The sequence below is a fragment of the Mauremys mutica genome, chromosome 24 (assembly GCF_020497125.1).
Source record: "Mauremys mutica isolate MM-2020 ecotype Southern chromosome 24, ASM2049712v1, whole genome shotgun sequence".
Taxonomy (NCBI): domain Eukaryota; kingdom Metazoa; phylum Chordata; order Testudines; family Geoemydidae; genus Mauremys; species Mauremys mutica.
In genome coordinates this window covers 14018508-14033884 of record NC_059095.1, presented here as the reverse complement: position 1 = coordinate 14033884, position 15377 = coordinate 14018508, and the positions used below count along the sequence as shown (strand labels likewise).

The 15377-nt window shown below is 46.9% G+C and overlaps 1 protein-coding gene across 1 annotated transcript in view; it reads right to left on the bottom strand.

Moving 5' to 3' along the window:
* Positions 1-1014: 1014 nt before the first annotated feature.
* RAB11B (RAB11B, member RAS oncogene family) overlaps positions 1015-15377 on the bottom strand; it is a 33680-nt gene continuing 19317 nt past the window's right edge. The window contains exons 2-5 of the mRNA XM_044998362.1: positions 14377-14572; positions 11415-11608; positions 9191-9271; positions 1015-1585 (exon numbers count right to left, since the gene is read on the bottom strand). Of these exons, the coding sequence (XP_044854297.1) occupies positions 1440-1585; positions 9191-9271; positions 11415-11608; positions 14377-14572 (617 nt within the window). The 3' untranslated portion in view covers positions 1015-1439. The remainder of the gene's footprint in view (positions 1586-9190; positions 9272-11414; positions 11609-14376; positions 14573-15377) is intronic.

Below are 15377 nucleotides of genomic sequence, written 5' to 3'. Positions count from 1 at the left end.
TAGCCTCCCAAGAACAGCGGGTGCTCCCAACGCCTCGTTTTGATCATTTCACCTGGTACTCTTTCAACACAACACTGTTTACTGCTAAGATGCACAGTACCAGAACTGGTGACCGATGAACCCTTCCCTACAGAGGATTTTCACAAGCAAGCAAGCGACTGACAAGTTTGTGATAAAATTATTCCTATTTAACAAGTTTAATAGTTGTTAGCCCTACTGATGACAGATAATCAGTCATTTCATGTGAATTAGTCATTTGGAAGTTACAAGCTGCAATTCAGAAAACAGGCTAAGAGTGAAGTAGCAGGACAGTGTGTATTATGTGGAATTTTATACAGTTTAGTAGAGGTCAAGAAAAAAAATTAAGCACCAGGTCAATAGTGAACGATAATGGAAAGAAAATCCAAGATGCTATGGTTCTGCATAAGCTTTACAAAATGTATAAAGTATTGGGTTTCTCTACAACAACCAAAAAACCTTACAAGTGCAGGTATGGACATGACATGAAAAATAGTGCTTTACTCTCACTCAAACGGATTTAGGGATAGACCTAGTGAGAAAGCAGCATGCAAAAAAATTCTGGGACTAGAGATGATTTCTCCTCCAGACACTGATCTACAGTATAAAATGAACCTAGTTCTACAGCTTGCAAAAGGACCTTAAAATTAATATGCTGGCACTTACTGTACATTAATGTTAATTAACAAAGCCAAGAATAAATATTAAGCCACTTCATAGTGCCTGCCCAGAGCTGAACAGGCATCCATCGTGGCAAATAATGCAATGCAGACATACTTCATTGATCCCAAATAAAACAAATTAAGAGTAGAGAAGATTTCCCAGGCAGGAAACAGTAAACTGCACAGCCGGACTAACTCTGCATTCAGGGGAATTACATAATAAGTAAGGTTATTTTCAACACCACTCGTGTGTGCGGCCACTAAAAACCTCACTGTGATACTTCAGCTGGACAGAAAACAGAACATTTGGTAGACTAGGTATCTTCTAGTTTACAGAAACATAAGGGGCTGTGAAAAAGTCTGACTACGAGACAAATGAAAACCTAAATGTAGTTATTTCTTCAGCCATTCTAACCAAGTCCCCATGCCTCCTCTCCCACACAAAAATAAAAATATACATTTGAGGAGAGTGCTTCACGGGATAACATCCAGCAGCAGATGTTCCACAACAAGTATGTCTACCAGATCAGTGCCTACATTTCAAGCCCAAACGTCATCACATTCAAAAGGGAATTTCAGAGGCAAGGGAATGTTAGCCCTACAATTAAAGCTCTAAGATGACAGAAGGGGGCTGGGGAGGGGTGTGGAGAAGAGGAACACAGGGAGTCACTGAATCACAGGAAATATTTGAAAGAAGCCCACACAAGTTTCTAACTGAAGCACAGAAGATGTGAGGGGCACACAAACAGCATCTACAGGTCACAGGTTCTGACAGCACTGGAGTTTGTTGGATTTCTGTCCATCGGTGGTTGGCGGGACGCTGATATCAACTACATTGTTGCCGGGAGACTCATCGTGTGCAGATCGATCTGCAATCTGCTTCTGTGAGACGATGCGGTAGATTTCTGTACATGAGAACAGACTCATTAGCGAGAGCCTAGACAAACACATTTGCTTCAACAAGGTATTTGCACATTCCACAGAAAGGACATTGTAGAATGTGGTACTGAAGAGTTTCAAGGGTAATCTAGTCTGACCAGCCCCGGTGCTTACCCACAGCAGACCCTTTTGGCCCAAAAAGGAGGCTGTTTACCTTGCCAAAACGGTTTATACAGTGTTATCTAGCTAATCCCAAATCTCTTCTAGTTTAGTCATAAATTCTGGTTTTGCTTCGTCCAATACAGGGCAGAACGTTAATACCCACTGACACCTCTGAAAGCCATTATTTTTTTTAACAGCTTCCTCATCAGTTGTATAGCTGTATTCTTCTGCCCATGCTCTGTTAATAAGGACATCATGAAAACTAGATCTTTGTTTAGCGAAGTAATCTGCTCTTGCTGCCAACTCCTCCTCCAAACTGCTGCTTGACACCAATTTGCAGAGGCTATGGCTGATAGGCCTTTAGTGGGGGTATAAGCAGAAAGAGGAGATTAATTCCCTAAACAGAGATACTATTTTCAAGGGCATGTCCTATATAAAAGAGAAAAGGTCACACCATCTAGAAGCATTATTGTTAAACAGGATGTTTGTTAAACTTCTACTTATGCTTCAGCAACTCTTTCCAGTGGTCACTGCACACTTCTACTTTGGTCAAATGGTACAATAATATCAGAACGCTGTTATCGCTGTGCCGTAACAGCCATTGTCCCCCCCGGTGATCTAAACACACAGGTCAGTGGAAGCCAATGAGTCCCATAATGCAGTACTAGATCATAAAGTAAAGTAATTTCTTTCTGATTCAAAACTAATCAATTCTGCCCTGAAGCAGGAGGATTAATGGCCTTGTAACACTTCAGACGGAACATAGTCAGGTTAAAAGCTTTTTCAGCAATAAGCTTGTTTGTTTGTGTTATTATAGATTCATAGAATTGTAGGACTGGAAGGGACACAGATCATCTAGTCCAGTCCCCTGCACTCATGGGGTTATCTTCTAGACCAGGGGTCTCAAACTCAAATGACCACGAGGGCCACATGAGGACAAAGATACAAAAGCCCCCCACACTCTGCCCCCGGCCCCACCCCCACTCCACTCCTTCCGAGGCCCCACCCTCTGCCCCACCTCTTCCCACTCTATTCCAACCCCTTACCCAAAGTCCCTGCCTCCTCCCCTGAGTGTGCCATGTTCCCGCTCCTTCCCCCTCCCTCATGGAAAGTCCTAAGCACTGCCAAACAGCTGTTTGGCGGTGGGAAGCACTGTGAGGTAGGCAGAGGAGCGGGGATGGGGCATGCTCTGAGGGGCAGAGAGATGAGGAGAGCTGTGGCAGGCCACAGGAAATAACTCTGCAGGCTGCGTGTTTGAGACCCCTGTTCTAGACCATCCTTGACAGGCGTTTGTCTAAGGTGCTCTTAAAAATCTCCAATGATGGAGATTCCACAACCTCCCTCCGTAGTTTATTCTAGTGCTTAACCACCCTGACAGTTAAGAAGTTTTTCCTTAATGTCCAACCTAAACCGTCCTTGCTGCAATTTAAGCCCATTGCATCTTGTCCTATCCTCAGAGGTTAAAGAGAACAATTTTTCTCCCTCCTCATTGTAACAACCTTTTATGCACTTTAAAACTTATTGTGTCCCCTCAGTCTTCTCCGAACTAAACAAACCCAGTTTTTTCAAACTTCCTTCATAGGTCAGGTTTTCTAGACCAGGGGTCCCCAACCTTTTCAGGACCAGGGACCGGTCATGCCTGCGGAGGGAGCGCTCGTCCCGCGGCTCGGGTAGACCTCCCGCAGGCGTGCCTGCGGGAGGTCCACCGGCTCCGGTTGAGCTGCCGCAGGCATGACTGCGGACGGTTCGCTGGTCGCGCGGCTCAGCTGGACCGCCCGCAGGCATGCCTGCGGCAACTCAACCGGAGCCGGTGGACCTCCCGCAGGCGTGCCGGCGGGCGGTCCAGCTGAGCCGCGCGACCAGCGAACCGTCCGCAGTCATGCCTGCGGGAGGTCCACCGGAGCCCCGGGAGCAGCGGACCTCCCGCAGGCATGACTGCGGAGGGAGCGCTCGTCCCGCGGCTCGGGTAGACCTCCCGCAGGCCACTGGGTCGGTTCGCGGCCCGGTTTGTAAGAGGCCGCAGACCGGTACCGGGCCGCGGACCGGGCGTTGGGGACCCCTGTTCTAGACCATTAATCATTTTTGTTGCTCTTCTCCAGACTCTCTCCAATTTGTCTGCATCTTTCCTGAAACGTAGCACCCAGAACTGGACACAATACTCCAGTTGAAGCCTAATCAGCAGAGTAGAGTGGAAGAATTACTTCTCGTGTCTTTCTTACAACACTCCTGCTAATACATCCCAGAATGATGTTTGCAAAACAAACAAACAAACAAAAAAACCACACACCCAAAGAACAAAAAGCAACAGCATTACACTGTTCACTCAGATTTAGCTTGTGGTCCACTCTGACCCCCAGATCCCTTTCTGCAGTACTCCTTCCTAGGCAGTCATTGCCCATTTTGTATGTGTGCAACTGATTGTTCCTTCCTAAGTGGAGGACTTTGTATTTGTCCTTATTGAATTTCATCGTATTTACTTCAGACCATTTCTCCAGTTTGTACAGGTCATTTTGAATTACAATCCTACCCTCCAAGGCATTTGCAACCCCTCCCAGCTTGGTATCATTCGCAAACGTTATAAGTGTACTCTCTGTGCCAGAGGTTCTCAAGCTGTGGTCCATGGACCATCAAAACTTGCTGAGTTTTTGAAAGGCTCTAGAACATGCAGCCCACCAGGGTCTATGCTGGATATACTGGGAACCTTGAACCCATCCAAATGGCCCATCAGCTTCTACTCACAGCTCCCGAGTGTAATTCAATAAGGCTACAGAAATTCAGGTTTTAAAAACCCACCAGATTACATCTCAGGCCCATTCCCTTGCAATACCTTGAAGCACCTATATATTAGGGAAAGATGCCACAAAACCAGTCCCTCTAGACATCTGACACCAGGGAAGGAAAGCATTAGCATCAAATAGCACAAGGTCCTAGAGCTCAGGCCCATCTTAGTGATCTGCATCAGTAGAGCTGGTCAAAGAAAAGCTTAAGACAGCCAGCCTGGGGATCAATCTTGCCTTTTCTAGAGGAGGGTGACTTTTAGGCCTTGCTGATGCTCAGGCACTCACAGTAAAAGTATCTCACATTCAAGCATCATCTCATTTCATCTTGTTGTTGGGGCTGATGTTGGCTCAGCATGTTTTCATGAAACACAGCAGGAGATGTCACCACTGCCTGCTTCTGCACAGCCTGGGGGTGCAGGTCTTCCCTCTTCTGGAAGATAGGCTAATGAAGGACACCACTGTCCAAAGAGGGGCTGACTAGTGGTCTTATACTCAGATGCCTCACAGAACAAAGACAGATTTGTGCACTGTTTGGTCCTATTTGGGTAACAGCTAAGGGCCTTGTTAACCAATGTACGGACCCTGACAATCTGTGGATATGAATGAGCCTGGAAGACAGAGGCAGACCTGACTAACAAGTCAGAGGCTACTTTAGACAAGAGTCTGGGGCAGGACACAAACACACTTTGCATTCCAGAAGGTTAATGTTGGAAGCGTGGGGGAAGAGAGAATCTGTAAGGTTTTGGACCTCACTTGCTCTCCAGGGTGATGTTACAATGGGAAGAAGATATGGTAGCGATACGAGTCTGATAGTCTGAATGGGGGCTCCCCATCAGCTTTGTTAGAACCAGATTCAGATCTTGCGGTAGCGATTGTTGAAACAGACTATAGGGAGCGACTCTACACCCGCTTGCTATTTCCTTCTTTATACATACAAGGATCACATTAGCCCAGTGTGATGCTATGGCGAAAGAGAGTTTGGGAATCATGATTGAAAAGGACTTGTGGTTATTAGAGTCCTTCCTTTAATGACAGGGGACTATATTCTAACATATGGCAGACGCCCTTCATCCCCTGGTGTATGATCTTTCATCAATGTGTGTGAGGTTTCCTACAGTTTGGCTTGTAGCCCAAAGGGTTTAGTACAAAGTTTGTTCCCTATTGACTGTCCTGGCTGAGGATCCACATATCTGTTCCACGAAGCCAGATCCCGACACTACTCTTTGTGGCACAGTGGTGGAGGCTTGTCCAGGTTGTTCTCACTGCCTTCAGCCAGCTCTGGTCACCCACTAACCTGCCCTTGCATAGAGATGGTACTGCCCAGAATATAGGCAAGTTTGTGCAGATCGGTAGAATTTTTTTTTTTTTTAAGTTTGTATTTCCTTCTCTCATGTTTACCCCTTTGATCCAGAGATGGGAACCAGGAAGGCCTGGTCACTGGTGAGCAACTTCTAGTACAAGACTCCCTTTGTCTCCTTACTGTCTTTCTGCTACACACACTTAGTCCCTTGGGGCCTTTACTCCTGGGTGAATTTTGTACCAAAAAAAATTAAATTTCTGCACACAATATTTTAAAATTCAGCAGGTTTTATTTGTGAAAGACAACACTGTAATCACCCCTGTTTCACTTATTTTGGTTATTCATTTCAAAATACCACCCAGCAAGTATGTCTGTAACAATACAGACAACGAAAGAGATTCCCCTGGAGTAGTGAGTTAAAGAAACCCCTATGACAACCCAGTTCCTGTTTCTCGGTTATGCTTTTGTCAGGTGCCTCAGTCTGGGTCTATCACATGCGCCAGCTGGGCACATCTTGGGAGAAAACTCTGCCCCTCCAGTCTTTTAGTCTAGTCTCATTTTTTCACCCTGCACATGTAGTGTTGCCATATAAAGGTTCCCAAATAGAGGACACTGCTTGGGGGGAGGGGACGGGGGGACGACACACGACACCACACCTAAAGGGCTCTGAGTATTGGGAGAGGGGGTATTTGGGGGATACTGGAGGGGGCTGCATGGGACACCCCCCAGCCCATACCCCCATACCCTTCCCCCTGCAGAGATCCAGCTGCAGGGTGCCCCCCACCCTGACCCAGACACCTGTACCCCCTCCACCCCCAGAGATCCAGAGGGAGAAACAGCCTGATGCTGCTCAGATAGGACTTGTATGGGGTACCCTGTAGCAATTTCAGCATTGGGATGTGCAGGGCTGACACTCCACAGGGCCTCCACCCTGGCCAGGCTGGGTGCTCCACTCACTGCAGGGCTGTGGCCCACACACCACCTCCTTCTTTCAGGGTATGCTGGGAACTGCAGCTGCTGGGAACCCTCTAGTCCCCACCCCCCGCAGTGGCCTCTATTTGCAAGCTGGGGAGCCAGGCTCTGCAGGGTCCAGCAGCCCCTAGTGGCATCCAGCAGCTCCACAGCACAAATTCTCTGCGGGGGAAGTGAAATTCTGCACAGAACATTAATTTTGCATAAATTCTGCATTGTGCAGAATTCCCCCAGGAGTAATTTGTGCTTTGCAATTGCAGCAAGGTAAATAAATGGTAGGTAAAGCCCTACCAAATATATTTGTTTTTTATAATTAAAAGGAGGGACAGCTTTTTATATGTAAAGGACAGCTTCACATTGTTTTACTAGCATTCCTGCTTCTGGCTTCCCTTTCATACGTCTCATGTCCCAGACATGGATCTTCACCAGCTTCCCAATTACAAAAGCAAACCTGAATCCCAGTTTGGTATGGAACTGGAGCACTTGAGAGCATGAAATATTTTGTGAATGTGCAGGAATGTTGACATTTTATAGAGTGCAGGGGGTCCTAAAAGTCACCAGCACAGCCGAGGAAAACAGAATTGGGCCTGTCCCGCCTTTCCAAAATGCTTTTAATGAAAACATTGTTGTTAGAAATTCAAGTCTTGTCAACTACGCTGAATTACAGAACCGGTAGAATTATCCTAAAATGGGAGTGAAAAGTGATTGGGAAGGTGCTTTTGTTAAAAATCTCATCTTAAACTGCATTAATCACCTCCTGTAGACCTGGCCCTAAACATTAGAAACTTTAGCCTGTGTAACAACAGTGGTTAGGGTGTGATATTTTACTGGCTTTTTATACCAGCAAAAGCCCTAGTGTAGATGCATGTATACTGGCAGAGAAGTGCTTCTGCCAGTATAGCTGATTTCATGTGGTGAACTACACCAGCAAGAGCCCTTTGCTGCATCTCCACTGAGGCGGTTTGCTGGTATAGCTATATTTAGAAAATCTTTTCTAGTGCAGACTGGTCTAAGATTCAACACTTCCACTGTTTCACTACTGCAGTGTTTCCCAACCCACCAGTGGGTTGCAGGAGGGGTCTAGGTGGGTTGTATGTGCCCCAGAGGCACTCCCCCGCTGCACTCTCACTTCCCCTGGCCAGCGGGCAGCAGCGCAAGGAGTGGGATCTGGATGGCAGCAGCCACAGCACAGAGGAAGTGCCTCCAGGGCATGCACAGACTGCTGGCTGTCTGGTAGATGGCTCTGGCTGCTGCGATCATCTGGAGCCCACTCTCACTCCGCCTGGGAGCCGGGATTCAGGCAGCAGCAGCAGTTTGGAGCACACAGCCAAAGCCAGCAAGTGGCCAGTCAGCAGTGATCATGGCCCAGCCACAGACACACAGGTGCTGACTGGAGCTGCAGAAAGGGACAGAGCTGGGAGAACAAGAGCAAAGGGTTGGGGGAGCCAAGCAGAGGGTCTGGGAGCAGGGCAGCAGGAGTGTTCTCGCCTTGATGCCCAAGCAGACTGGCCCTGTGTGCCCCCATCCTTGCTGGGAGGGGATCCGTGTTTGGTGTCTGTTTCAGTTGGGTCCCCCAAGCATTAAAGGATCTTGAGAGGCTAATTCTCTCCCAGGAAAAGGACAGCCTGCAGGATGTTGTGTGTGTTCCTTTGTTTTGTTGTATGTAGCCTGCCCTCCACGCCCCCGTAAAGAAAGCAGCGATGACCTTAGACTACAGGGAGCACAAGCCCTAATAGAGTCCTCTATTCACAAGAGAGGGCGGTGCTGAGAGAGCAAGAGCAAGGGGGCTGGGAGGAGCTGAGCGGGGACAAGTCCAAGTTAGAGGCCGCCCCACTCCCCCTTTTAAATGGAGCTCCGCAGCCCTGTATGACAGCATGTACAGTGCTAGTGCGGCTAGCACAGAATTGTCGTTTTCTTTCATGTTTGAATTAAAAAACATTAAGAAAGATTCAATTAAATTCAGATTAAATTTAAAGACAGTGGCATGTGTATGCACCGGCACACTCAGTATATCTATAAAAAGGTGGGCCCCCAGAGGAGAAAATGCAGTTGGTGGGTCCCTTTAAGAGAGTTTGGTGATCAGTGCCAAGAAAACATCGCATACCCGAGTTCAAGCAAAACCAAATCCAGCCCTTAGTGCCCGGATTTAAAAATATGAGAACCTTTCTGTTCACTAGTATCCATCGGCAGCAACTGCAAGGACACAAATCCCTGCCAGGTCACCTTGGCATTATAAACCAGCAAAAGGGCTTCAGAAGTTGAACTGCTGTCCCTAATGGTCTGTCTCCACTGTACCCATCATCATGTAAGACTCCAGCCTTGTACCCAGCTGATAGGTGCCTTTCTTAGAGGTTCTCATGAGCTTTTCCCACATACTGTCATACTGCAGACACGCAAGCCAAAAAGCAAAGCCATACCTGTGAGGATGTTCTTGAAGGCTTCTTCTACATTTGTGGAATCCAGGGCCGAAGTTTCAATAAAAGATAAGTTATTTTTTTCTGTAAAAAGAAACAGATCATTCAGTTAAAGACTTTAGCAGCACTTTTGAATTATAGACCTTGGCTTAGATTTCTTGGTATAGCCGGCCTGGACCCCCGTCTTGTTTTCTGTGTGACAGGAGAAGCTCCACTACTAGCTCAAATGGATCTGGCACCCCAGTCCCAAGAGTCTGAGCACATCTCCCTCCTTTCAGTCCCTCTTCTGCCAGGCAACAGGGTCCCTGCCCTGCACATTATTTATTATTGCTCTACAGTTGCCAACAGCAGTTTGGAACTACACCTCTACCCCGATACAACGCTGTCCTCGGGAGCCATAAGATCTTACCGTGTTATAGGTGAAACCGTGTTATATCGAACTTGCTTTGATCCACCGGAGTGCGCAGCCCCGCCCCTTGGAGCACTGCTTTACCGTGTTATATCGGGTCGCGTTGTATTGGGGTAGAGGTGTACCAGTGTGCTGCAGCTCCCAGCAACACAGAAGTACCTCTGAGCAATAGCACAGGCACAGTCATGTAGATGGGTAACTGCAAGATTCATCCTCACTCCACTCCCAGAGAGACTGACTTGGAAAAAGCAGGACTTCTGTGACCCCACATCCAATAATTCCCTGGAGACACCACACTAGCAAGGGCAGGAAACAACGAAACAGGAGTGCCCGGGGCAGCAGGTTTGTATAATTTTTGGTGGTACCCAGAATGGGTCCAAGTGCCACCACCCCGCACTCCCCTAAGGCTCTGGGAGGGAGTCTGGGTGCAGGAGGGGTCTGGGCTAGGATAGGGGATTGGGGTGCAGGAGGGGGTATGGAGTATGGCTCAGGGGGTGGTTGCAGGAGGGGTGCTGGCTCTAGGCTGAGACAGGGGTTGGGATGCAGGAGCGGGTGTGGAGCTGGGATAAGGAGTTTGGGGTGCAGCAGGCAGGCTGCTCCAGCCCTCTCCCCACTGGCAGCAGCGCGCTCTAGGGAAGGGGGGGGCCCCTCCCTGGCATGACACTCACCCAAGCCCCACCCAGGCTGCTGCTCAGGAAGTCCAGCCAGGATACGCCCAACCCCCTACACCCCCAGAGTTGCCTCAAGAGGCATGTGCCATGCACCTCCTCCCTCCACAGGTGCAGCAGCCGCCTCAGCCTGCCCCCGGCACCACTCCCTTGTAGCCGGCAGCGGCAGGCGAGGGAGCGCAGCGTGGAGTGGCAGGGCAGCTGCCCAGGGCAGGCAGGGACACTTGGCGAAGGCGTGCAGGGGCGGCAGGTGGGGCTGGGGGAGAGAGACCCGGCCCCTTACATTGGTGGAGCTGGGCCCCTCCAGGCCCTGAATTTGCTGGAGCCTGGGGACCACGGGCCCATACAACTTGCCGCCCTTGGGAGTGCCTTCCCTCCACAGAGATCATGTACCACTGCCACCATCAACGTTTAAATGCTGCACATACGATGTTACAGTCCTGCCTGCCAAAATGTGAGACCTTAAATTGGAAGTTTGCATTGCAGCCCCCGCCCCCATCATTAACTATGACGGAACAGCCGAGGTAGGAGCTGCAGCCTCTCATTCCATATTGCACTGGGTTTCAGTAGGACACGCAGGGGAAAGACTCATTTAGTCTCTGAGATTTGTGACTTGCTCCGTTACATTGTGTTAGCCAACACCAAGGCAGGGAGGGTTTTAAACCATTTCCACAGCCAAAGGTAAGTCTCTGTTCAACACAAATATTTCGCTCTTTACTGAATGTAATACTCAGAGAACGTTTAGTTTTTTGGTGTTTTATGTTCTTCTTTATTCATCCCTCAAGAGCCTTTAAGATTGAAAAATGCTGCTGATAAAAACCATCCAGATCTTTGTTCCTATTTCCTTGTCAGCCTGGGGAGAGTAAGAGTCTGTGCTTCAAGAATCAGGCAGCCCAGGAACAGGATCATCACTGGTTTGCCAGACATCTTCCTAGCTCTGGGTCTCAAAAGAGTTCAGCCAAACACTGTTTGACCTTTAAGTGCACTTTTTCCATTGCCAGGTAGTTTTTTTTAAAATACATCACCCCTCACATCAGAACTTTGAAATGGAAGGCTGCCCCTTGTCCGAGATGCAGTACTGGAGTCTGCCACACACCACACGCTGAAGTTAAAACACCAGCTTAACAGATAAAACACACCGTCCACAAACCTGCAAAAGCCCGGGCCTCGTCGGTGGGCACAGCTCTCAGATGGCGCAGGTCACTCTTGTTTCCCACCAGCATGATGACAATATTGTTGTCTGCATGATCCCGGAGCTCCTTTAACCAACGCTCGACATTCTCATAGGTGAGATGTTTGGCAATGTCATAGACAAGGAGGGCCCCAACCGCACCACGGTAATAGCTGAAACCATGAAGAATACACTGCGTTAGAAGGAATTCAGCTCAGGGATCTACACAGACATTTTACAGTTCACCTTAACTGATCACTCGTTATAGTGTGTTTGGTAACACCCATTGTTTTGTGTGTGTGTGTGTGTGTGTGTGTGCGTGTGTGTGCGCGCACTGTATTTTCCACTGAATGCAACCGATGAAGTGGGTTTTAGCCCATGAAAGCTTGTGCTCAAATAAATTGGTTAGTCTCTAAGGTGCCACAAGTACTCCTGTTCATTTTACAGTTAGTTTTCCTATTTTAAATGTTTATTTTAAAAAAAAAGGGCACTACGGGTTTGGTTTTTTCTTTAAAAAGATAAAAAGAAGTTTCAACTTTAAAAATGGGATTTTCAGAAAACTGAAATGTATTTAACAAAACACTGAAGAATCTGAAGGCTATTTTAAGCAGGACATATTAGCAGGATAAAGGGAAACTCACTATCATTTCAAAGAATAAGATAGACAGGAGACTTCTGTTCAAAAGGTTTTGCTGAGTTTATGTAATCGATCTTTCCACTATGAAAATAAATTACTAGGAAAAAAAAGACCAATATGGACATTTGACTAACCCCTCCCCATCTCTCTCTCTCTTTAAATTTAAGAGATTCTCTGGGGTATTTGGACCCTTTCCCCCTTGGCCCATTATCCCAGAACCTGAGCTGTCCTTTCAACAAGTTTTTCACAGCAGCCAATTTCAACTCAATTTCTTTAACATTTGACTTCTACAGGGCAAGTGAATTGAGTGGCTAAAAGGGACAACATAGGGCTGGAAAAAACAAAAAAACAAACACACACAGCAGTTGAGGTGGGAGATGGGGTAGTTTAAAATAATCACTCCCTCCTTTAGTCAGGGGCTCTTTGCTCCTGCAACTTCCTCTCTTCACACCTATCCCCAAAGAATACCAAAACCCCAAAAGTCAACATTTCAGCCACACCCCCATCCAATGTAACACAATGGACATGGATGCTTTTTGTCCACAATTCAGTGACAAAGTCCATTGATGACATCAGAAAGGTCCAATCAGCTCATCAGAATGTGGCTTTGGATAACCCACCTCCCAACCACATTAGTTGTCTTCCTCTAAAAGAGGAAAGTCCTGTGTTTTGGGATGCCAGCATTCTGCCTGTATGTGACAGGCAAATTGAAATTGGGATCTGAACAGTCTACTTTTTTAAACAGAACATCCCCCCCCCAAATTAGACTCAAGTTTAAATCTTTAGGTTGTTTACTTGTTTCTCTCACGCTCCATTTCAAAACAGTAACATACACCTACACTCCACCAAGGCGCAGCATTCTCTGCAGTAGTCAGGATCTAGTTTCTATAGCGAGGCCTACAGATTTGGGGTCCTAGGAGCTATTGCAATACAAATATGTAAATTAATATGAATGGACAAACCACGCACTTATCTCAGTGTGCAACCTGCAGCAAAGCCAGCAGATATCATCAAGACATCCTTCACTTTTGAGAAGGCCTCTTATTTGAAAGGATCTCAGAACTAGGTGTCTAGAGAGACATGCCCAATGCTTAGCAGCCAACATTATCCAAACTGGCTTCCAGTTTTTGGGTGCTTAACTCAGTGACTCCAGAGGTATAGGGCGCCCACAGCTCCTACTGACTTCAAATGAATCTGTGATGGTTGGCACCTCTGAAAACTAAGTCCCAGGTGTCTCAGATTGGAAACCAAGTCAGTGGACACGTTTGAATTTTTTTGGGCCTGCATGCCTGGACTAAAGGATCAAATAATGCCCATTGATTAATAGAGACTATTAATGCGACTGAAACCCCTCACGAAGGTAGTACGTTTTAGGCAGCAAGAGAATCAGACAGAACTTTCGGGGTTACCTAATGGCATTAGGGATATAAACATGTAAAAACAGTAACCGTGTAACCCATTAAAATTCAGTTACACAATTAAACACTCACCTGGGGAACTAGGGGCGACAGGGTGCTGCAGCACCCTCATATTTTACACGGGGCTCCCTGCTGCCACCCTCACGCCCAGGGCTCCCCAGGCACCCATGGCCAGCAGCCAACAGGGACCCTGGACGGAGTTTAATTATTAACAGAAACTGATAAGCATCAACACTATTGGTTAACTGGTTAAACTCTTACATCCCAAAATGGCCTAGTCTACTTTAAATACAGTGTCATTCCAACTGAGCAATACTTTCCACCATATTCATCTAGACTCCTCCCCATCCCACCCCCAGTCATTCTTTTTATAGTGTTTGTGTACTCTGAAAAGAGACTGTACAAGTAGCGTTGTGGTGGTTCTCTACTGCAGTGTTCTCAGCTAGGGATATGCATACCCCTGGGGATATGCCGAGGTCTTCCAGGCAGTACATCAACTCATCTAGATATTTGCAAGGTTTTACAACAGGCTACATAAAAAGCACTAGTGAAATCAGTACAAACTAAAATGTCATACACAAAATGAGAAAGCAAGCAATTTTTCAATAGGTATGCTGCGACTTTTGTATTTTTAAGTCTGATTTTGTAAGCAAGTAATTTTAAAGTGAGGTGAAACTTGGGGTGTGCAAGATGAATCGGACTCCTGAAAGGGGTACAGTGGTCTGGAAAGGTTGAGAACCACTGCTCTACTGAGCCTCACTGACTGCAGATTTAGTGTGCAGATTAACCCTGGGAGTAGAAAGTAAAACTGGTTTTGTTCCTTCTCATGCGTTTCCACCAACAGCAGAAGTGGAGCAGAAGAGAGCTGCTGCTGGGTAATACTCACGCTGAGGTTATGGCACGATATCGTTCCTGCCCTGCAGTGTCCCAGATCTGAGCTTTTATCGTCTTCCCATCCACTTGGATGCTTCTGGTGGCAAATTCCACCCCGATGGTGCTCTTACTCTCAAGGTTGAACTCATTGCGAGTGAAGCGTGACAGAAGATTACTCTTCCCTACTCCAGAGTCCCCAATCAACACAACTGGAAGAAATCAAAATTAATCGTTTATCTTGATATTTGAGGGAGGAATTAATGATAATATTTTATGACTTGGGAAACTTCAACTCAATCCATGTGAAACGTGACCCAAGATTACTCTTCCCCACGCCAGAGTCCCCAATCAACACAGTTATCAGGCCACTCACTGCTTGCCCAGATGTGGAGTACAAAACCCCTAAAACAATTATTTGCAATCCCTTCAGTACAGGTTTCATTCTAAGAAGTTTCTGATCCTTAGGCATAAGGAGAGCCTAAGATAGTCAGACACTTACCACTGTGAGCAAGATCTGAAAGAAACTCATGTTTCATAGTGTAAAACTGTAATTCATCCAGCAGCCAGTTTCTAGTAGGTTACCTCTTTGTTGGTAAATGACCATTCGAAAGTCTCCACCTGAACGTGGCAAGGTTCCAACTAAACGTTGTAGAGAAATGGTATAAACCAGCAGTTCTTAACCTGCGGGCCAGTCAGCACACAGCTGCAGTCCATGTGACATCCTCAGGGCCATATGGGTCGTACAGGCCCATATAAAACACTTATCACAGTGGTAAATAGGTTGCAAACCACTGGTATAAACAGCACTGAAGAGATCTTTACTACAAAACAGATCAATTTTACAAAAATACTTGCAATTAGATTAAAATTAAATTAATGCCAGATCCCAATGCCGTTTCCTAAATCTGGGACCAGCCACAGTTAACATTACATGTATTCAGAGTAAACCCAGTCCTGGCTTGCACCTGTACTCACACTCTGAGATAAACAGGTTGCTCCTTTATTCTTTGGTCA